Source organism: Mauremys mutica, chromosome 1, assembly GCF_020497125.1.
Source record: "Mauremys mutica isolate MM-2020 ecotype Southern chromosome 1, ASM2049712v1, whole genome shotgun sequence".
In the NCBI taxonomy this organism is placed as follows: Eukaryota; Metazoa; Chordata; order Testudines; family Geoemydidae; genus Mauremys; species Mauremys mutica.
In genome coordinates this window covers 99,389,047-99,413,334 of record NC_059072.1, presented here as the reverse complement: position 1 = coordinate 99,413,334, position 24,288 = coordinate 99,389,047, and the positions used below count along the sequence as shown (strand labels likewise).

Below are 24,288 nucleotides of genomic sequence, written 5' to 3'. Positions count from 1 at the left end.
CTGTTGACAGTAATTAGGCTTTTACATATTAGGTTGTTTTGAATTAATTTTTTTATTTGAGTGTGTGTGTATTTTATTTATGGAAAGTAGCCGTATGGTGGCTTGTTAAAGAGACTTACCCCTACTGTTGGATATTTTTGATTGTTAAACAGTGTGTTTTAGAGTCAGGGCGGGGCTCCAGGCACCAGCGCAGGAAGCAGGTGCTTGGGGCGGCCAATGGAAAGGGGCGGCACATCCAGGGTCTTCGGTGGCGGGTCCCTCAGTCCCTCTTGGAGGGAAGAACTGGCCGCCGAATTGCTGTCAAAGAATGAAGCCGCGCAGTAGAGCTGCCGCCGATTGCGGCTTTTTTTTTTTCTTCGCCTCTTGGGGCGGCAAAAAAGCGGGAGCTACCCCTGTTTAGAGTGGTATTCACACCCGCTAACAAGCAAGGACAGCAACACATAAGGGTAACAAATTCCAGAGTTTTGAGTCTCTGTGTAGGTAGAAAAGTAAAATCTCTCAATAAAAAAAGTGAAGAGATCAATGTATCTTTAAGACCCTGATCTTGCAAAGAGATCCACGTTGTGAGACCCAGTCCATGAACAGAGTGGAAGTCCATACAAATGGATATTTATGCCTACATGGATCCCTTTGCAGGCTGGGGCCAATATGTAGTCATGAAATTATCACATATCTGAACACAGTATGGCACCAGTTGAAGAACAGCTCCTAGTTATCGTCTGTTCGGAAGAAAAGTTGCTTGAAAAGATTTGATTGCAAAGCAGGGGAGTACTTCTCATTAACTGGATTTTTAAAAATGCTGTTAGTTCAGTTTATAAAATCTATATTGAAATATTTGGAATAAGACTGTTTCAGTAACATCTTTTTTAAAAAAAATTAATTACGTTATGTGTGATCTTGACAACAAATTTCCTCGCAAAAGTTTGTTCCAGAATTAAAGGGTTTTTTTGGTTGGTTGGGTTTTTTTTTTAAGTTGAGTGACTAGGCAGAGACCTAGAAAGCATCTGGCAATCTGCCTGCTTACAAATATGAGCCTGACGTAAGTCCACATATTTTTTTAAATAAAAAACAAGTTTCACTCCATGTAGAGGAACACGTGCAGAATCATTTCCTGAACTCTTTATAGATGTTCAGCTCTGTCCCCAATATGAGAACTGAAACATGTAGGTGAGGGCAGAATGTGGCCCATAATAATACGGCATTTTTAAGTAGATCAGTCTCAGACTACATCTCTCACAAGAGATGGGGCATTTAAAGGGGGGAGGGAGTAACATTACATGAGACTCTGAGGTGTACATTAAAATATATATGTGATGGAGAAAAAAGTTTTGAGGTGATGAGCAAAACTATTAGCTCCCTAAGTATGATGAATAGGGAATTCAGGCAAAACTATTTTATTTCCCTTTTAATGCCACAGAGGAAGTTTATACCCTAGTTGAGAGTGTGTTCTTTTTCTGTCGATGGGCATGGTAAAAAATCAGTAGGTAAAGTGAATTTCAGTTCATACTTGGACAGGGAAAGCTCTTTAAATCCTGAGGTTGTTTTATATACTACATTTTTGGGGTAATGCTCTATTATCCAATTTCAAAGTGGTGTTGCTTTTGTGATGGATGATTTCATTTTATTTTTCATTGCCAAAAGGCTACACTGGATAGAGCTAATTTGCCTGTTTTGGTGTTTTTTTGTTTGTTTGTTTCCCCAGAGGGATTTTAACCCTACAATGTGTTTTTGCTTTTCACCAATAGACGGTTGTGCTGTAAACAATGGGTCAAGAATTCTTCATGAGTTGGGGCATGGAATCTGGGGCTTAAAATATGAACCTGTAAATAGTGTGTTTAATGTCAACATAATTTCTGCATGATGAATTTTGTGTTCTGTGCTTTTCCAAGGTTCTCAGAAAATTGTTTTTTAAATTTAAATACGTCATTAACATTATTAAATTCATGCAATATACAGACCGTCAAGATTTTTTTTAAGACTAGATAAAAAGTTTCTGGGGATTATTTGTGTGAGATGATCTTAGAATTTTGTGGTAGGAAAATATCTTCAGTTGTGTTCTGCAAATATAGATGTACACTATATATAATGTTGTAGTAACTTTAAAAAAAATTAAAATCTGGATTTAGAATTAAGATTTAGAACTTCCTTTTGAAATAGGGACTTTAAAAATGGCCTACTCAGTTTCAGATCATCAGAGTCTGTCTAAATATTTTGTTTTAACTTCTAAGCTCATTATGCTCTCTTTGTGTTAACTTGTATTAAAATCTGTCAGCTATGACTGGTCTCATAAGCACAGTCAGCGGACCAGAATAAGTTAATTATTTACTTGTGTCACTAGTGCTCTTCATCTAATGAAATGCACAGCTGTGTTAGATCTGCAGTTGGATGTGTAGATTCCATTGTTATACAAGTCAGCAGAGGGTAGAAGCCGCTATGATGGAGAGCCCTCAGTTCTTTCTGCTGTTCTGCCTTTCTGTGTCGATTTCATGGATCTTTTATCATTTACTTTCACACAAAACAAACAACACAGTGGCTGTCTGCTATGGGAACCGTCTTGGCATATTAAAGGGTTTTCAGAGCCTCAAGTAATTTTAAGTTAGCTAAAATTGAATTTTTGGTTTACAGGTGCCCATAATCCACATGCAATCTATGAAAACATTAGAAGGGTATGGGCGAAACTCGCAATTTATATATCTATAAATATTTGGGGGGGAATGTGCAGTATGCAGAAGATTTAATAAAAACTCTTGTATTCTAATCTGCTTTCACCAAATGATCACCTCTTTCTGGGGGAAAGGATTGTTAATGATTTGTTGCAAAAAGATGGTGCAAATTAGTCTGTACTAGATTACAAACTAAACATAAAAATACAAAAGCTCCAGTTGTCTTCCCCTTTTCCCCCTCCCCCATACTTACCATTCTCATTCTATTAACTACTGTCCCATGCACCTATCCCTGTCTTGTTTGGACAGTGGATGAGGAGCTCCCTCCTGAGCAGACGCCAATATCCCTCTGTGAACTGGCTGGTTGGGGGATGCCTTTTTAGGGATGTAACCAGCACCCTCAGTCTTTGCTCAGCCCCCTCCAGCGTAGGACTTTTCTGACCAAAGTGTGCTCTGGCAGTTGCACCAGACTGATCTCAAATAGATTGCAGATTCTTTCCACTCTGAGGGCTTCTGGAAAAGATTGACTGAAACACAAGACTTGGTTCAAAGGAATAGGGTTTTTAGTGCTTGCATTTTAGCACCTGATTAGAGATGCAACATCAGTCTGTATGCCCTGTATAGTGGTGGTCTTTTAATCTGTCGAATTAGGTATGGAAACAATGTTCAGGGTTGGGGAGGAAAGGTTTGTAAAGTAGCTTAAACCAATTTGAATGGGTTTCACACATCTGACTAGCTTTTGGAATTGGTAACCTACTTACCCCCACCTATGATCTTTAAACTGACTGACATTTTTTAAACTTTTTTTTTAAAGTGTAGAGGGATTCATATCTGTCTAACAAACTGTAAGGTGTCTGGGACTTGGTCATGTTTTCCTTGGTTTCAGAAAGCAACAAGTACACAGTCTTTTGCGCAATAAATAAGTATCAACAGAAAACATTATTTTGGGTCAGTTTTCTCAAAGGCTTCACTTCAGACAAAAGTTGGCCAAGATTGGCAATTTTTGGTGCCCAACAAGACATCTTAAAGGGGTCTGATTTTCAGAAAGCAGGCAGCATCCACTCTGAAAATTAGGTCCCTTTTAAGGTGTCACAAGTTAAGTGCCCAAAATCTTTAATCACTTTTGAAAAATGTAACCAATATTTTCATCTCCAATGCCTTATCTCAGTGAATGAGCAAATTATTACCACTGAAGTTATGTATGGGTGTGTTAACTTCGCTGGTTCTGCTGCCAGGGCACTGTTTTGGATGGTGTGGACTGTCGTCGTAATGGAATTTATTCTTGCTAAAAAGTGACCCATGAGAAAAAGAGAGGAGAGGGGCTGAATAGTAAGAAAGTTTGGTAGTATCAGTCCTGATGTTATCTTGCTTTTTGTGAATTGAAATATTTTTCTCTTCTCTAGGGGTATGTGGGCTGATAGTACCTCAGGAGGACATGCCATTTTGTGATACAGGAATTTGTCCAGATATCATTATGAATCCTCACGGCTTCCCATCGCGTATGACGGTTAGTAATTATGTTATGATTAAAAAGACGCTGTCCCAAAAATGGACAGTGAAGTGGATTAACCACAGTAAACAGGGTGTGAAAGTTGGACAACAAGATGCAGCATTGCATTGAAGATGTTCTTCCAGCCTTCATTCTTTCACATGGTGTCTACCCTGGGATGCTTCAGTGGGCTGCTTTGTATATGTCATAAGATATCTAAATGTGATATATAAAATAAATGGTGATTATAGTTTCTGAACATCCCACACATGAGGTGCTGTGCCTGAGACTTGTAGGAAAGCAAAACATACAAGTGATTCAGTCATTTGAGAGAGAGAGAGAGAGAGAGAGAGAGAGAGAGAGAATACTATCCTTCCCTTAACACAGTTTTAACATGTACTGTCCAAGCTACACATCAGCTTTCTTCATTCCAAGGGAAGTTTACCTATCTATTCTTCTGGCCTTCATCAGTGTGCTTCAAAAGAGATCTAGAGAGAGAGAAACACAAGGGTAACATTAATAGTTCTGACTGTGTCACTGATGGGTTGGTAAGCTTGGATTTATTCAAATCATTGTAATCCAGTCTAAACACTTCTGTACCATCACACAGTACAGTTTAACTGGGTGCTAAAATGTTTGTAGGATTGAGGCCTAATAGAGTATTTGACTAACTCTGTAAAATAAATGATTTTCATTGAACTATTTAACAAAAAAGAATGAAAATAAACTATCCATTTAAAGCTCAGATTTTGTGTCTATTAATGCATGGGGAAAAATTGGCGCACTGGTCAACTTTTGAAAGAGAAACCAAGGAAAACTTCAGATTCCAAATTTCTTTTTGGCAAGAAACTGCTAAACCACCATGAAATAGATCCTGAATTGGAAGCCAGCTTCCTATAAAATATAATCTTATTATTGCTCCCTTGTTTTATTCTTTTGCTCTTCCTATTCAGTTCACTCTCCCTTCAGTACCATGATGCATCTCTTCTAGCTCATGTGTCTTTTCTTCCCTTGTTAAACTTCAAAATATTTTTCATTGACTTTCAGTGTTTGTTACTCTAATACATACTTTTTCTTCAGGACATTCCTCCTTTTCAGCGAGACTGTGACATTACAATCTGCCCAGCATAAGGAGCAGCTGAGGGGGAGATTATTGACTTGGGAGCTCTCAGGAGTCACAATCTCACATCCGGTCTCCCTACTGCTCCAGGCAGGATGTAACCTTTGAGTCTATGCCAGGCACAGCATATTCTCCCCAACATGCCAGCATAGCTATGTCACTGAACGTACTGGGGGCAGAGCCAACATGCCATCCAGCTGGGTGAGGGAAGTATAAGCTCTACAGAAGCCTACTTCCCCATATGAGTTACTGTCCATGATGAAAGTAGCTGGTACATAGACCTATGGGAGCGCTTTGCACCCCCTTATGCCCTTGCACAGCCATGCTAGTCAGGCTACCATCTGGCCCTTTATTTATTCAGCCTTTCTCCCTTGTTGGTTTTTAACTTCTATGTTTTCTTTTTTTTTCTCACCACTATCTTTCTCTCCTCTACTCCTGCTACTGATCTCCGACACTTTAATCTCCTTGGTTCTCTGGTAGCGGGGACTAGATCAGAGGTCCTGCTCACCTTCCAAATGTGAATGATGAGGATGAGCCAGGTGACCGTGAATTTGCAAGTCTTGCCCTCCATATGCCAGTGAATTGTCAGTCCTGTATTAAGATGCTACATTTTAAAACTCAAGGAGGTGTTTCAGAGGTGTAACATGTATATCAAGGAAGTACTCCTCCTTTTATAACTTTATCATGTTTTCCATTGCGCAGGTGGGAAAGTTAATTGAGCTCTTGGCAGGGAAAGCTGGTGTCCTAGATGGCAGATTTCACTATGGAACAGCTTTTGGAGGTAGCAAAGTGAAGGATGTGTGTGAAGATCTCATTCGCCATGGATATAACTACTTAGGGAAGGACTACGTAACATCTGGCATCACTGGGTAAGAATCTGCTGCAAAAATTTAGGCATTTCAGAGTAGGAGTGAGGAAAGAGCAATTTTAAAGTAATTTTCTTTAAAAAAAAAATTGGCAGAATTTTTATGTGCTCTTAGAATATATTTGCAATGTCACGTTTACTACAATAATACTGTAAAATATGGAATTGGAGGCAGGTGTCTGTTCCTTAGGCTATATCTGCATGTGCTTTTTTTGCTGATTATACAGTGATTCACTCTTACATAGTTATCTGATCTGTAACTGTGTTGATAAGACTGTCTTCAGAGACAAGGAGCTCAAAGAACATGAGATAGTTTAGGAACAGGAAAAACCCATATGGCCCAACATGCTTGCCCTTTTAAAAAGGTCTCTTAATCCCACTTTCCTGCTTTTTCACTATTCCTCCTAGTCTCCCCCACCTCCCTCCACTCCTCCAGAAACAAATCAAATGTATTCAATGGAAAGGATAATCATAGAATATCAGGGTTAGAAGGGACCCTAGGAGATCATCTAGTCCAACCCCCGCTCAAAGCAGGACCAATCCCCAGACAGATCTTTTGCCCCAGATCCCTAAATGGCCCCCTCAAGGGTTGAACTCACAACCCTGGGTTTAGCAGGCCAATGCTCAAACCACTGAGCTATCCCTACCCCCAACCCTCTCAACATATGGAATAAGGTAATTGGCAAGGCAATTAGAATATAAATTAATTCAAGAGACACCTAGATATAAGTTCCCTATTTACTCCTTGATCCCTAAATTAGGTATACATTCTGCATGCATTTCTTTCTATTGATAACATAAGTTATATGAATGATACAAATTTAAATGATGTGAATAATATCTTAAATCACAGTTCCACTTCTCTCAAACAGTGAGTCTTAGCTTGCAACTGATAGCACCCACACAGCCAGGGGCGGCTCTAGGAATTCCGCTGCCCCAAGCAGGGCGGCGCGCCGCGGGGCGCGCTCTGGCGGTCGCCGGTCCCGCGGCTCCGGGGGACCTCCTGCAGACGTGCCTGCGGAGGGTCCGCTGGTCCCGCGGCTCTGGTGGACCTCCCGCAGGCATGCCTGCGGATGCTCCACCGGAGCTGCAGGACCAGCGGACCCTCCGCAGTCATGGCTGCAGGAGGTCCGCCAGAGCCACCTGCCGCCCTCCCGGCAAAATGCTGCCCCAAGCGCGCGCTTGGCGCGCTGGGGTCTGGAGCCGGCCCTGCACACAGCCTCACTGAAGTCAGAAGGGCTCTGCACACGTACAGCAGTCGGCCTCCATGCTATCACTTGCAGATTCCAAGCCTTATTCTCCACATGAATGTACAGTAATACACTGTACTGTTATGAGGACGCGCTACCAAACTCTTCTCTAGAAGTTTATTCATAACTCCATTGCAGATTGTCCTAAAAGTCCAGATGCATTTTTTTAAATAATTCATGACTCTTGGGTTATTTCAAATTGCTTTGCTGCTGTTCCTATCTAGTAGACTGTTTCATATCTTTGGGTAAAAATGAGCTGACCAAGATGATTGTGTTTATTGTTTTTATTCCTTTAGAGAACCCTTGGAAGCATATATCTATTTTGGTCCTGTGTATTATCAGAAACTAAAGCATATGGTGTTGGATAAGATGCATGCCAGAGCTCGAGGCCCTAGAGCTGTCCTTACCAGGTATTGTTGAAGAAAGTGTGCAGACTACTTGCTGTATAATCAGAAATGTGCTAAGTTCACTAAGCCGATAAAAGATTAAGGTGGTTTGTCGCTTAGTAGTTAACGTATTTTATGTTCCTTGTTTAATATTAATTGTGGGAAAAAAACAAAACTCTTGTGATACTGTGATAGGAGGAAGTTAGTTTGCAAATCCAAAGAGTGCTTCATAAAATTCAAGTTGAGGCTTCTACTCTGTTCTTAACTCATTTCGTTGCGTCTGGGGAAATGTAGACATGAATCACTGGGTGATGTTTTTAACATCAGATACGTAGACCTATGGGGTTGTTTAAGAGCATTGCTCTCCCTTTTTGTTTCAGTCCTCACTGGCATTTTAAAAGCTTTTTTTTTCTTCTGTTTTTGATTTAACTGTAGTGTTCTCACAACACAGTGTGTGAAAGGAAGAAAAACTTCTTTTGATATTGGAGCAGTCACTGGTATTTTTACATAGTACAATTAATGTTGTGACACCAACTTTTGCCCTTTAATATGAAATGAATGGATTGGCTACAATTTAATGTAAACACCCCTGTCTCTTTCCCCCTCCCACCCAACCCCAATCCCTGTGGTATGGCCAAGAAAGATCTATACCCCAAGATGGCATTTACCAATCGGTGACCTTTCTGTTATTATTCAACATGGTGCTTGTTGGCAATATCAGCACACCCTGCAATTCATCAGTGTCTAAACTTACAAAGAAGCCTGTGATAACTCTCCATTTTGAGCTGTTTCACTAAAGATCTGATAAAGCTTCCTCAGTTCCCGTGGTGCGGCTATCATTGCACTAAATATGAATTCTCCAGTCACGTTTGCTTTCATCTGGCTTTCCCCTTGAATAAACATGGGCAAGTCTACACTACCCAGCTACATCAGGAGCAAAAAGGGTCAACACTGGTGTCTTTAGTTTCAAGTTTAGGAGTCAGAGGATGTGCTTGAAAAAACATGTATGTATTGCAGTATACTTCCAGAGATTTACTACCTCCGTCTACATCAGGGATTTCAAATTCAAATCACCACAAGGGCCATATGAGGACTAGTACATCAGTCTGAGGGCTGCATCACTGACACCTTTTCATATAAAAGTACAAAAGCCCCGCACCCCGTGCTGCCCCTGGCCCCACCCCCACTTCACCTCTTCCATGTGGCCCTGCCCCGCCTCTTCCAACCCCTTCCCCAAATCCCTGCCTCCTCCCCTGAGCACGTGGCTCCCCGCTCCTCCCCCCTCCCTTCTGGAAAGTGCTAAGCACTGCCAAACAGCTGTTTGCAGTGGAGGTAAGCAGAGGAGCGGGGATGTGGCACGCTCCGGGGTGGGGAGCTTGGCGGCCGCAGGAAATAACTCTGCGGGCCGCATGTTTGAGACCCATGATCTACGTGTTCAAGGACTCTGAAATCTTTTACTTTAATTGGATTTATCTGGCTTTGTGCCCTTGAGGCCAAACAAAGACTCAACCCCTTCAGCTATAGTCCATATGGCTGCTTGTGCTGCTTTCAAGTTGGTAGGCCAAGAGGATCCATCAAACCTTGTATCACTGAATCACTTCGCTTGGAAGTGACCTCTGGTGGATTACCTTGTCCATCTCGCTGCATCATAGTAGGATTGCTTGCATGATCCCTAAATCCTGTGAGACAGCTTGTTGTCCAGTCTAGTCTTGAATATCACTAGTAAAGATGATTCCAAAATCTCTTCTGGAACCCTATTTACCTAACTAGCCCTGCCTTGGTACTTATGTGCACCCACCTAAATCTTAGCATCATTACCTTTTGATCCGTTCTTGTTAAGGAATGACAGCAATTGATCACTATCTCCTTTATAACCTACCCTCACATGCCTGCATAATAGTCCATGTCTGCTTTTATCCGGTTTTCCCCTTGCCTTTGAGGAAACTAGCAGATTGTTCTATTTAAGCTGCCTTATGACCACCAGCCTTAGAAACATCAGGTTTTGCTTTTTTACTATTGCTATGCATTGAGCTGATGTGTTCATTTATCTCCTTGATATCTAGTTTTTTGTTTGTTTTTTTTCCCATGAGCAGTTAGTTGAGGTAGAACCTGTATATATGTATATGGATAGTCTTATATTTATTTATTCTAATGTGTATTATCTTGCATCTGAATTTAACCTGCTATTCTGTTCTATATAGGTTTTTACACCATCATTGTAGTATTTGAGGGCCTTCCAGTAGTGCATTAAGCAATGTGACTAACATCTGTCACACGTTTGTCCTCTTATCCTTTCCCCAGGGAGAGGTGTGTGTGCAGGGGAGTGTCTTGTTTTAGTGTTTGGTTTAAAAAAAAAAAAAAGAGAGAGCGAGAGAGACAGAGCTATATGTTTCTGATAAAGGCAAGGTCACTGAAGTGCACCTTGCCAATGGAGCAGAAGATGGGAAGGTCCTTAGTTCCTGGGGGAGCTCTTTTCACCATCTGAGTGGCCCCTGAGAAAGCTCCGTCTCCTGCACAGGTCAGCTTCACCCTCATCGTAGAAAGTTCTGTTGTGCCAGAGGAGCAAAGTTGACTTGGAATCAGACCCTTTTCCCCCTGTTAGACTAAATTGGTCAGTTTCAGAAAGCTGTGTCTATGGGAGCAAAATGTCACTGCAAAGAAAGAGACCTGACAGCCAGCGGCGGCTCCAAGCGTGTGCCTGTGGCAGCAAGATGCGGGGGGCAGCCTGCCAGTCCTTGCCAGGGCGGCAGTCAGACAGCCTTCGGCAGCGCGCCTGCGGGAGGTCTGCCAGTCCCACAGATTCGGCAGGAATTCGGCGGCGGGTACACCGAATCCACGGGACCGGCGGACCTCCCGCAGGGAAGCCGCCAAAGGCAGCCTGCCTGCTGTGCTTGGGGCGGCAAAAAATGACTGGTTCATTCACCTGCACATCCACCAATGTAATATACGCCATCATATGCCAGCAATGCCCCTCTGCTATGTACATCGGCCAAACTGCACAGTCTCTACGGAAAAGGATAAATGGACACAAATCAGATATTAGGAATAGCAACATACAAAAACCTGTAGGAGAACACTTCAACCTCCCTGACCACACAATAGCAGATCTTCAGGTGGCCATCCTGCAGCAAAAAAACTTCAGGACCAGACTTCAAAGAGAAACTGCTGAACTTCAGTTCATCTGCAGATTTGACACCATCAGGCTCAGGATTAAACAAAGACTGTGAATGGCTTGCCAACTACAAAACCAGTTTCTCCTCCCTTGGTTTTCACACCTCAACTGCTAGAAGAGGGCCTCATCCTCCCTGATTGAACTAACCTCGTTATCTCTAGCCTGCTTCTTGCTTGCATATATATACACCTGCCCCTAGAAATTTCCACTACATGCATCCGACAAAGTGGATATTCACCCACGAAAGCTCATGCTCCAAAACGTCTGTTAGTCTATAAGGTGCCACAGGACTCTTCGCTGCTTTTAAAAAAGCTAGAGCCGCTCCTGCTGACAGTAGCTGGTGTATGAATATAAAGGCTTCGAGGGTTAGGGCAGTGTTCCTAATTTTAGCCTCATCCTATCCTCTCTGATCTATAGCAAAATGTTTGGGGTTCATGGGTCTCCACCCCTGAGACATAAACAGGTGCCAAAGGCCCCAGATAAAACTCGCAGGCAGCATCGAAGAGGAAGCTAGAATCCTATTGCACGGTCAGCTCCATATATTACGTAACTACATTTACTTTTCTATGCAGGAAATCGGTGTTGGCTCCTGTGTGTGTGTGTGTGTGTGTGTGTGTGTGTGTGTGTGTGTGTGTGTGTGTGTGTGTGTGTGTGTGTAAAATTATCAGGGTGAATAACTCAGTCCTAGCTTGTTGCCTGCTTGCATTTTGAAATAATCAGACATGCCAGTTTCATAGTGCATTGTAAGAAAATAATTTGGTAATACTGGTCAATGTTGCCCTCCACTCCCCAAGGCCTTGGAGCACAGTGTCCCCTCTCTTCCTGTCAAAGATATGAAGGTCCTTTTGATAACATCCCCACCCTTGAGGCCCAGCGATTCAGCCAGCTAGCACTGTTGTTTAACAGGTATGAGTGGGATCACTGTTGAGCAGAGCGAGACCTACTTTCATCCCCAGGGGTTGAGTACCTTTTCCACTGCTGGCCTAGGAAGCAAGAATCAGGGCAAAAAATTGAGCCCAGTCTTTTGAATAATGCCATTAAATTGTTGATCTGGGTTGAGGTTTTAAAGAAAATAAACATTGGCGTTAACTGCTTGATTATTCCAGTTCTAACGGCAATAGTTAAATAAACAATATCAGGATCAACTGGCCCCAGTTTTTCATTTAAGGATGTGGTTTTTACTTTCAGTGCATTTGGTGCTTTCTGGTTTTATTTGTGTTTGTCGTCTTGTTTTTTGAAATTTGAAATGTTTTCTGTTTTTCAAGCTTCCATGTTTTGGGTCTCTTGAGCCTCTGTTTAGAATGCAGAAAGGAAGTAGTTGCTAGGGACAACAGCTGAGGTGGCTGGGTGGATGAAAAAGAGAAGGAACACGCAAACCCTTCATAAATATTTTATTTTATAATATTAAAGAACACTTAAAGGGGAGGGGAGATTTCAGAAGCACCTCAGTGAGTGCAGAGAACAAGTCACATTGATGTCGTGTAGGCCTTGTGCTGCTAGCTCACTTACGAGGTTTTGAAAACCCCACTCTCTGGGTAAAATTTTCTAAAGCACCTAAGTCCCATTGACTTTCAGTGAGACTTAGGCAGCTATGCCAGTTTTGAAAATGGGGGACTTAGGTGCTTTACTCTGTATCTTTAAAGACTATAGCTTTTTAAGGACTGGAAAGGAAAGAGTGCACATAGTTTTTCCAGAATCTCATTATTCCATTAACTGGAAGGGGAGTTTGGGTTCTCAGAGGCAGATTTTCAAAGGTAGGTAGGCACATGAAAGATGCAGATAAGTGTCTAGTGAGATTTTTCAGAAGTGCTTAGGTGCCTATGTGCATCTTAAGGTGCATCTTTATTCAGATACTTTTCAAAATCTGGCCCTCACAGCCTTGCTGGATAAGCTCCAGGATCAGTCATTAAAGAGGCATCTGAGCAATGAAGATGCCACCGTCCGTGTGTGAGAACTAGGATGTTAAACTGTAAACAGATTCTTCCGATTGTCACAACAAGGAAGAAAATGAAACCAGTTACATGAATGGAAGGACAAATTTGAATTGCAAACAGATTAGCTTTATGTTCCCAAGGTGGTGAGAGAAAGAGAAGGAAAGACTTCTTCGAAAAGTAAATACAGTTTAAACCTTGACAAGATCCATTGAATGTAGTAACTCGGATAACTTTTTGTAGTTATTAAGCAGGATAATTAGATATTGAGACCATTAATTTTGGAACCATTTTTCACTTTAAAATTGCAACTTTACTATGGAAATAGTAGTTTGAATTATTATACACAAAATATGTATATTACAAAAGTTGCAGGCCCGATTTGCTAGTACACACTGTCTGCTTTATGCCACTCCAGTGATGCAAAGCATCCAGATATCCAGCTCCACCACCCAGGTAAACCTGTGCTTTAGGACCACCATAAACAATTCTTCTTATCCCTTGGTGTTTAAAGGTCTGATCCATGGTTCATTGAAGTAGAAACTTCCATTGATTTCAATGGCCGTTTTATATCCATTCCTAAACCTTTAAAATCCTTTTATCTTATTTTAAATATTTCATGTGGCATATTCTGGTTTGCAAAGTACCCAGGACAAAATAGACTATATTAAAACTGCATGCAAGAGAGTTACCTTCATGGAGTGGAAAACCAGGAGTCAAGATAAAAGATTCAGAAATGAGTATTTTTTAGGGTAAAATGCAGCCTATCTTTAATTACTTAAAGGGATCCGGTAATGATTTAGGCAATGCATGTAAATTATTTTCTTTAATACATTGTGATATTTTTAAATGTCTCCATTACGTTTTTTTAAGTTGCTTTTTTGTCATTCAACTGCTGTTTGCAACTCAAATATTGCTACAGTGTGCTAGTATGTGAGTATCAAAGACTGCAGTATTGCCAACTTAGTGTTCCAAAATTGAGATTCATTTAAAAAAAAAAAAACTTTTTTAGCCAGTTTTGCATTTTGATTTGCATTCTGGTTTCAGAGCCTTTTAGTGTGCACTTGAATCACATTTTGAAGCATTTCTCCACAACCACAAGGGGCAGAAACTTACTATTTTTATAAACAAAAGCTGAGATTTTCCCATAATCACTTGTCTTCAGGAGCTGGGTCTAAGTAAAATGCCCAATATCATGAGGTTTGTGATGAAATCATGAGATGGCAACACTGAACTGACAAATCTATATATGTTTCGCATTTCTGCTTAGACAAACTGCATACATGTTAAGAAAAGTCTTTTTAAATTATTTCCCATTAAATAATCTTTTACTACACACACGAAAGAGAGGGAGCAGCAAGCCAGGCCTTCTTCAAGGGCCCTTCAGCTTTGAAACTTGCTGTCCTGGATCCAAATAGTCCTAGTTTATTGATGTTTATTTGCAAACATTGATGGGCATGTTGCAAAGCCTCCTGTATTTTACTAGCTGAGAGAGACCAATAGGACACTGGTGAGAGATCATAATATTTCTCACTGTTGTATTATGACTTATATTAAAGATTGGGCAAAAGGAGATTCCTGGAATAGCGATTGGTATAACACAGCTTTTAAAATATGTCAAGGGGCACCTGAAGCATAGGTGCTTCCTTTTAATGTGTATTTTAAAGTGAAAGAAACTTTAAAAAAAACTGTAAAAGGACATTTACTTGTAAAAAAAAAAAAAAAAAAAAAAAAAAAAAAAGTCAAATTAAAACACACATCTCATTTTTCCAGTAGGTTTTTTTTGTTTGTTTCTACATGTATCAAATGACTCATTTAAAATTTTATCAGAGGTGTGAAGCTTTTTTTCCTAGATCCTATTAGCTAGAATATATGTCAAATTAAAAACACAATGTCTGTTTTGGCTCCTGTTTTATTTAGCTGGATAATAAAACTTCAGTACTTTGAATGCTCTGTAAACATAATGTTTACTAATTTTGCATCCACGTATGTAGTTATAACTGGATTCTTGGCTAAGGAAAACTCGTGTTATTTTGCATGTATTCCACTAAATCTGTGAAATAAAGAATTATGGTCCAGTTTCTGCAATCCTTACTCATGTAACTACTGCATGTTACTCGTGAATGAGTAAGGACTACTTGCATGTATAAAGGTTTGCAGGATTTGCCCTGTGGTTGTAGACCTCTGATTTAAGCCTATTGGTACTATTCCTTAGGGAATACATTCCTAAAATTTGAGGGCATATGTTCTAGAAATATTTATTATATTCTTTAAATTGCTTATTTCAAAGGCAACCCACTGAAGGGCGATCGCGTGATGGTGGCTTACGTCTTGGAGAAATGGAACGAGATTGTTTAATAGGTTATGGAGCCAGCATGCTTTTGCTGGAGAGACTGATGATTTCAAGTGATGCCTTTGAAGTGGATGTCTGTGGACAGTGTGGCTTGCTGGGATATTCTGGCTGGTAAGTTGACTCATTTTAATGTTTTCCTGTTAGTGGGTTTACATCCTGATCTCTTTCCCTCTTATTTTGCACATGCAGTATTATGTTCTGTATGTCCACTTTAAAGAAACCTTTAAGTTATGTGAAGCAAACTGATTAACACAGTAAATACAGCTACAGAATAATACTTAACACTTGTGTAGTGCTTTTAATCTTCAAAGTGCTTTGCAAACATTAGTTAACATTTCCATACATTTTAATTAATCTACATCAATGACCGGGTAAGCATAAGGGAGATGCACTCTGAATGGTCATGAGATTGGTAACAGGATATAGAGCTTTTCACTATTAAGGCACTGGTTCCTTCTGACTTGGTAGTGCAGTTATCACACAAAGTGGGAAATGTTAGTAATCTCTGGGCCAAATTCTGTCCTAACTGAAGTTGAGGGATCAAGGCAAAACAAAATCTGGCCTTTGTGGTCCATTTCTCAAAGTGGGAATAAATTTCCATGTCCCAAAACTCAGTCACAGTTGGTACCTTTTGGCAGCCTGAGACAGGACAAGGTTGGAATTAACATGGAAACTGTACTGCCCTCTCACTCATTCTCTAGGGCGGGACGGGCAAACTTTTTGGCCTGAGGGCTGCATCGGGTTTCATAAATTGTATGGAGGGCCGGTTAGGGGAGGGGGTCGTGGCCCAGCCCCCACCTCCTATGTGCCCCCTCCCCCCGGGACTCCTGCCCCATCCAACCACCCCATCCCTGTCCCCTGACTGCCCCCGGAACCCCTGCCTCTGACTGCCCCCCGCCGCCCCATCCAACCCACCCCTCCTTCCTGACTGTCCCCCCCGGGACCCTTGCCCCCATTCAACCCCCTGTTCCCCCCCAACCACCCCAACCCCTATCGACACCTCTGCTCTAGGGGGCTTTTCTACATAGAGTTTGTGTGCCAATTTAACTCAACCGACTTAATTCAGTTATTGCAACTCTCCTACTGGGGACAGGCTGTTTGATGGGTTTGTGTCTTAAATCACTTAGCTTAAGTCATTTACAAACCAGTTTAAGATAAATTGATTGACACTTAAATTAGTTTTAAGTGTCCACACACACAATTGCATGGATTTAACTAAATTGGTTTAAAATCACATCTTTAGTTAAAATGGTGCAATTTTGAGTATAGACCAGGGCTTAGTTAATTGTCTCTGAGAGCTTGTCTGCCCAGCATGGCAAAGTGCACTGAAGGGTGTGATCTCTAGCGCTCTAACATGTTGGGCTGTAGCCAACCTGTGTAGACCCCGCTGGAGTGCTTTAAATGGTACCCAGTTCAGATTAATGTCATCCTGCTTGAAATGGAACTACATCAGCGTGAACTAGAGCACGCCAGCTGGGTCTACATGGGGCAGTTAGAACGCAACATGTTAGTGCTCTACAGATCACACCCCTCTGGTGCACTTTGCTTCGCTGTGTAGACAAGCTCTAAGTCATTGGCAGTGTACTGTTGGGAAGCTTGCGTTGCCACTCACTGTACCTCTTCTGTAGCTAGCTGTGAAAATTAATGGCCGCCATCAGTCCTCCAAGTTATCAGGCTAGCACATTTCATACTTAATTGAATTAACTTTTATCTTTATTAAGGGAGAGTGATGAGATTTTTACCAAAAAAAATCACACAGGACCATATATTTCTAAGGCAGTCATAAATATTTTTAAAGACTGCTATTCTTTTTCAGTAAGATTTTCAGAAGCGTGTAGAGTCCTTTCATACTTAATTTTACTACAGAATAGAAAAAAAAAATCTTTACTACCATACTGTTTTTTCTGCAAGTTACAAAATACACAAAGGGCACCATTAGTAGATGGTGTTCTTAGTTGCTGAGACTGGGGGGGGGGTTGTGTGTACTGTAATTCTACCTATGTTCTCTGACCTACTCCAGTTCCCTTTAGCCCATAATACTTTCTGTATGTTCTCACGAGCAATAGACTTTCTGATTTCCTTTTACAGGAGCAAAGTCTGCAGGATTCTCTTCTCTAAAGCCATTTCTCCACCTAACACACCAACTGGGAGTAGATGGGTGCATATTTGTTTTGTTCATTTGTAGAGACTGTTTTGTTTTTTTTTTGGGTTGGAGGACCAGGAAGAGCCTGAGCTCAACTCTGAATCTCTGATCTATGCTGTACCAATTCAGTACCGCATAGATCTTTTGGAGATGTTAGTATTGCTTTAGTCTCCCATTGCCACGTGCTTGTCCTTGCTAGAGAACAAAGTTTACCACTCTCCTGGTGTGTCTGGGCCAAATTTTGTTCTGGAACCAGAGTAAACTCCAGGGGCACAGGTGTTTTAATGATTGCCCCTGTGGCCATTCCAGGGGCAGTGGAGGACAGGAAATAACAATGAAGAGCACACAAGAATGCATTAGTAGTAAAATTCAAGGGGCTCTATTCTCTTGCCCTAGGATAAAAGCGACTCTTTTATTTAAAACAGTGGGAGTTACTTGCATCCTACACCGGAAAAATCAGGCCCCATGTCTGCTGCTGTTCTAATACTACAGAGATTTATCTCAATACAATAGAGAGATCTGTATGTATGGTTTTGTTTGTTTGATTGTTTTTTTTTTAAAAGCAAATGTTCTCAGACTGTCTAATGAGTCCTGCTGGCTCAGATTTTTCCTTGAGTCTTTGTAGTGCCTGTAGAGCTGATGGATGACGTCTTTGCAGGACAGAAATCATTTAAAGGGGAATTGGACTCTCCCCTATGCTTGGCACAGGAAAATTACTTTACTTTCTTCTCTGGAAAACTTCCAGCCCCTACTAGAAAATCTTCCAAGTGTAAACTTTAGAGAAACAAAAAAAGCTCTTTAACTAGATACAGGAATAGAGACAAAGACCTGATTGCACATGTCATCTGTATTGTAAATGAATGATTTACCTTTTAGAAAAGGGAGGACCAGCTGTATCAATGTCCCTGAATCCCAGCCATAGATTACTGAATAGTTGAGATCAGGTTCACCACAGACTCAAACCTTCATAATTTCCTGCGAGTCTTGCAGCGCAGAAGAGAGGGATGGGGAGATGAGCGTGGTGATCGGCATCTTCTATTTGTTGTACTTCTCTGGCTGTGGAATCTCCCCCCGATTACTGAATTTCCCACATTGCCACCATCTGTGCTTTGCCTCCCCCCACTGGCTCCTGTACAGAGCACCCTGATAAGTACTTCCTTTCACTATGGAATACAAGACAAGGTACACCTGTTGGAGATGTTAGAAAGAAGCACTGATTTCTGGGAAAAGCAGAGCATGGCTAGCCCAGCAAGGATGGAGCTTCCTTATTGGAACATGACCATCTGTCAGTCTCCCTTTAACCAAATGCCGCCTTCTTCTTAGAAAAAAAAATTTCTCTGCAGGTAAGATTATGATGTCACTGTCGTCCCGGATTCTCTTCATTTTCCTCTACTCTTGTGCTCATATAGCTGAAGTCTAGGTGGATAGTCTGAGGATTGAGGTTGTTAAACACCCATGTTCCCTGAAAGGAGCATGAAGCCTGCTCTGAACATCCCTCAATGATCAGTGATTTTTTTTTTTTAAGAGAGCGATTGTGTGTGTGTGTGTGTGCGTGCGTGTGCGCGTGCGCACCCATGTGAGTGGGGGCGGGGGGAAAGTGTCACATATAATAGGGCTTTGATCCCTGGTTCAGGCCTCTCGGTGCTGCTGCAATACAAATAAATAACAGCAGAACTACCTAGCAGCAGGACACCACCTGTTGGTTTTCTTACCGTTAATGTTGTTTAAACTGTTTGGATTCCTAGTTGTGCTTCTGTTATATGACTCAGCCAATGGCTATTGAAGATGTCAGGCCTTAGGAGAAGACCGTATTTGGATTGTTTAGTACTTTATAATTGTTTAATTCTAGTTTGATGTGGAGTCCTATGAGGGAAGACTAAATCATTGTTTGTGACTTGAATCTCTCCTGTTAAGCAGCTGTGTAGACAGGCATTACTCTGCATGCGAGTGCCAAGTGTGCTCTTTGCACTTCTGTCATGATACCAAAAATATATATTTGGGCCAGATTAATGAACATGTGATAAGTGCTGTGACCTCTGGAGCAAGAAACTTGGGTTCATTTTCCAATGCCAGTCTCTGGCTCCACGGGCAAGGATGGGCCGAGAATGTAATCTACTTTTGAGCGGAAGGAGAACGCCTTATGTTTCTCAACAGCAACTCCTTCCACCTGTGTAAGGCTCTGCTTTGTACAGCTTCAGATGCAGACGTGGCCAGTTTTAATAAAGATGACGGCTGCAACATGGGTCCTTGAAGGAGTTGGAGGAGGTGGGAGGAATCAGGCTACATAAAGTAAATCATTGATCCTTCTATTAGTGAGGGTAAAAAAAATAAGCTTTTAACCCTTTAAATTAGGGGTTTGTTAAACAATCAAACCCTTTTTGTTCAACTTTGTTGCAAAGTTTAAAGTTTGTAAACTGTAGGTGAAGTTTCTCCCAGAGAGAGAAACAGACATTCAAAACAATTTGAATTCTGTAAAAAGCTCCCTGGTGAGGGAGAATAATCAATAATGGGTGGTTTCAGTTATTAAATAAGCTGTATCCATCCATAGTTGCAGCAAGTGACCTGTAATGAGCAACACAGTAGAAACTAGGTAATTAGAGCAGCTCAGAACCTTTCAACTGGCCTTTGTCAGAGACTCAAGCATCAGTGAGGCACTGCTCTGGGAAAGCTTGTAGCAACGCATTGTTCTGTAGATGACAGGAAGGGCACTAGTCACCAGGAAAAAAATGATTACATACAAGATGTCCTTCTAATACGTATATCCAATCTAGGGTGGTTCATCTGGGTTGTACTTTCCTGAGGGAAGTAACAACATATTGACCTCAGTGGCAGGATTGGTTCCTCTGTGGGCGAGGAGGGACCCCTGCAGCTGAGCATCTCCCAGTGAAGGTTTAAAAAAAATTCACTATGGGTTACCAATTAAGTACTAGGTCCTACACCACTTACTCTTGTACATAGTCCCAAAGAGTTCAATGACAGTGCTCTGATGAATACAGCAAAGGGGTTTGATCCTTACTCTGAAGATGTTCATGACACATAGGAGACCGTACATATTTTGGGAGATTGTGCAGGTGCAATATTTTGGGTGTTTGAAAATTTATGGACACAAAAAATGTTGGCCTCTGGTTTAAATTCAGCCTTTCTGTGAATGTAATTTACACTGCACTGCATAGCTGTCTCTTTACACAATTTGGCCCTCTAAGTATCTTGAGTTATGCACTGCACATCCCTAAACATGCATGCTTTCTATGATGGGTTCGGTCACAGAGACTCCCTTGGGACTGTCACCTGATGTGCTGAAACTACCTCTGACCCCATTTTCCCTGGTAGTGTGGGACTTCAGAACCCCGTCTTGTTGAGCCAGACACGCTAGCCTGCTACAAACACAGACCCAGGTCTGGTCCATGCCCCCAAAGCTGCTGACTTAACTGAAAACAGTTCAGCAAGTACTCCTGTCTCCAGCACCCAGACACAGCTCCCAATGGGATCCAAACCCCAAATAAATCCGTTTTACTCTGTATAACGCTTCTACAGGGTACACTCCTAAATTGTCCACCTTCTATAACACTGATACAGTGATATGCACAGCTGTTTGCTCCCCCCCAGGTATTAATCACTTACTCTGGGTTAATTAATAAACAAATGTGATTTTATTAAGTATAAAAAGTAGGATTTAAGTGGTTTCAAGTAATAACCAACAACAGGGGCGGCTCTAGACATTTCGCCGCCCCAGGCAGGGCGGCACGCCATGGGAGGCGCTCTGCCGGTCGCCGGTCCCGCGGCTCCGGTGGACCTCCCGCAGGCGTGCCTGCGGAGGGTCCGCTGGTCCCGCGGCTCCAGCGGACCCGCCGCAGGCACGCCTCCGGGAGGTCCACTGGAGCCGCCTGCCACCCTCCTGGCGACCGGCAGAGCGCCCCCCGCGGCATGCAGCCCCAAGCACGCGCTTGGCGTACTGGGGTCTGGAGCCGCCCCTGCCAACAAAACAAAGTAAGTTACCAAGCAAAATAAAACAAAACACTCAAGTCTAAGCCTGATACATTAAGAAACTGAATACAGGTAAATCTTGCCCTCAGAGTTATTTCAATAAGCTTCTTTCACAGACTAGACTCCTTCCTAGTCTGGGCCCAATCCTTTCCCCTGGTACAGTCCTTGTTTGTTCCAGCTCCTGTGGTAACTAGGGGATTTCTCATGACTGGCAGCTTCCTTTATTCTGTTCCACCCCCTTTTAAAGCTTTGGTACAAGGTGGGAATCTTGTCTCTCTGGATCCCCACCCCTTCTCCTAAATGGAAAAGCACCAGGTTTAAGATGGGTTCCAGTTCAGGTGAACTGTCTCTGGAAGTCACACTTTCTGTGATTTCCATGACCTCCATGGCATAAACGTAGCCTTATTTATTATCGCTCCTTCAGGACAGGAAAGAAGTGGCATGGTTTCATGGAATAACTACTGCAGGCTTTGGTGTTGGCTCTCAGAATAGAGAGTCCTGTAGCAAATCAGTTCATTTTATCATCCATGCTGTTTCATATATAATCCATGTATGCTGAGTAGATTTAAACTGTAGCATTATAGATTTTTCACTCTGATCCTGAAACTGTAGCACCAAGAGTGGAACCCTGGTAATTTAATACAAAATCACTACATTTAATTTGAATCAAGTCTACAGGTAGCCAATTATTTTTTGTCACAGTCCAAATTTCTTGGTTAAGGTATAGTCAAGGTCCAGACTCCAGAAAAAATAACAACAATAATAATTGTGATAATAAGTAAATAAAAAGATTTCAGGGCCCATTCAAAAGTGTCTGGCAGTCTGGATTTGGCCTGTGGTCTGCCTCTTTACTACTCCATCACCCCTTGAGGTTGTTTTTGAAACTTCAATTGACTTCACTGGGCCTGATCCTATTGACATCAGTGGGCTTTGGATCAGGCCCAAGGACAGCAGAATCAAGTGACTGAGTAAGCATTGATTCTCACCATTGTGGATATTGGCAAAACTCCCATTGACTTTGGAATAAGTCTACCAGCAAACAGCCATCAAATAGGAAGTTTAGGATCTAATGATCTGAGACAGGATTTGAACCTGCATCTAGAGATTGAAAAGATTGATAGCCCCTTCCAGATTCCTGAATCATTGAATTTCCTCAGTGGATTGCTTTCTAAACTTTATAAAGTATTATCAAGAACAAAGGAATCGAAAAATGGGAAAGTAGCAATGTGATATTTGAGGAGGAGTTTCCAATTCTTCATATGATGTGTAAGGTTAGAGGGAGTAAATACTAAATTTTATGTTGCTGGTTCTTATCTCCATGTAAAATAAAGATAAGCTGTAGAATGCCTGATAGTCTGATATTAGACTATTGAACAAATGGCATTTTCATTCTAATTTATTTGACCTGTCCAGTTGCACAAATGTACTAAAAATAATTATACAGCCAACAAAAAAAAACTCCCTAAATTATCATAAGATTCTATTAAACACCAGTGGTGGCAACATTTAAAGGCTGCTTCACTAATTTCCCATTTGAATTGCAACCTGCGCTGCTTTGGTTGCTTATTTGTTTGCGGAGGCTGGAGGAAAGAGAAATATTCAGCATAGTCCTACATTAATATGAATGGATTTGGGGCACTTTTTGGTAATGGGAGAAATCTCAGATGAGAAAACAAAGGTTGAAGGCCCCTTCTCTCTGCTCTCTGTTTTGAAAATGAGTAAAATGGAAACTGAACAACTAGCCAAATGTTTAGAAATATTTAGATTTTGAATCCTCTTGACCCTTTGTTTATGTAATGCTGTCTCTTGAGTGTCCATATTCCCAGTGTGTGAGGGGGATATAGCACGCAGTCCTGCAAGATGCTGAGCACTCAGGTCCCAATCCAGTAAAGCACAGGCTTAACTTTAAGTAATCCTGTTGGCTTCAATGAGATTATTCAGGGACTTACAGATATGCACATCCTTAAATACTGGAACAGGGCCAGAGTGCTCAGCACATTCAAAGATGGAGGCAATAGAACATGTATTGTTTAAATGCAGTGGGATACAAGAACCATTTGATAATTGTAGCAGAGCTTCATGTATTAACCAGCAATGAATTTGTTTTTGTTGTTTCCCTAGGTGCCATTACTGCAAGTCGTCTTGCCACGTGTCATCCCTGCGCATTCCATATGCCTGTAAACTATTATTCCAAGAACTTCAGTCTATGAACATTATACCCAGGCTAAAATTGGCTAAGTACAATGAATGAGCCAGCAAAACAAAGATTTAAGAAGAAATTAAAAAAAAAAAGTGCAGAACTGGAAGGAATTTCTGTTAAAAGGAGTGACTGTTAAACCTGAGGGGGTGGGGGAGGGAGGGAAGAGGGCTGATGAATCCCTTATTATTTTCCCTCTGCTATTTTCAGTTGATTGGGAGACTGCGCTGTAGAGAACATCAAGAGCAATTGGTGGGGACTCAGGCAGCCCAGATGAATGAGATGTGTAGCAATTGTGTAATAAGGCCCTATCCAGCAAAGTGCTGCACACACGGAACTTTTAAGCATGTGATAGTCATGCATTCAGGATGCAAGTGCTTCTCTGGATCAGGGCTTAAGTTTTATTAACTACAGTGGTTTATCCATATTGCTTAAGTATTCGTTTAATTTTTCCAGACAGACAGTGTATGAAAGACTAATAAAAAATTTTTTCAAGTATATTGCCTGTGATTTGCTTTTGTGACCATTGCTGATGTTGTAAAAGATGGTATGGTAAGTACTTTGAAGGGTCAAAATTGCTAAATTTATTGTGCTGAAGCATTTATTTACAATCTTTAGACAGTTTGGAGAGACTAAACTTACTTTCTGAAAAACTTCAACCTTTTTGAACAATATTTTCCTAAGCAAATAAAGACAAGATGCATGTGTGTGAGGTGTAATACAAATATAAGGTCA

At 41.5% G+C, this 24,288-nt stretch overlaps 1 protein-coding gene across 1 annotated transcript in view; it reads left to right on the top strand.

Annotated features, from left to right (window-relative positions):
* POLR3B (RNA polymerase III subunit B) overlaps nucleotides 1-24,051 on the top strand; it is a 120,342-nt gene extending 96,291 nt beyond the window's left edge. The window contains exons 24-28 of the mRNA XM_045000041.1: nucleotides 4,067-4,170; nucleotides 5,975-6,141; nucleotides 7,684-7,797; nucleotides 15,167-15,340; nucleotides 23,478-24,051. Of these exons, the coding sequence (XP_044855976.1) occupies nucleotides 4,067-4,170; nucleotides 5,975-6,141; nucleotides 7,684-7,797; nucleotides 15,167-15,340; nucleotides 23,478-23,607 (689 nt within the window). The 3' untranslated portion in view covers nucleotides 23,608-24,051. The remainder of the gene's footprint in view (nucleotides 1-4,066; nucleotides 4,171-5,974; nucleotides 6,142-7,683; nucleotides 7,798-15,166; nucleotides 15,341-23,477) is intronic.
* Nucleotides 24,052-24,288: the final 237 nt, after the last annotated feature.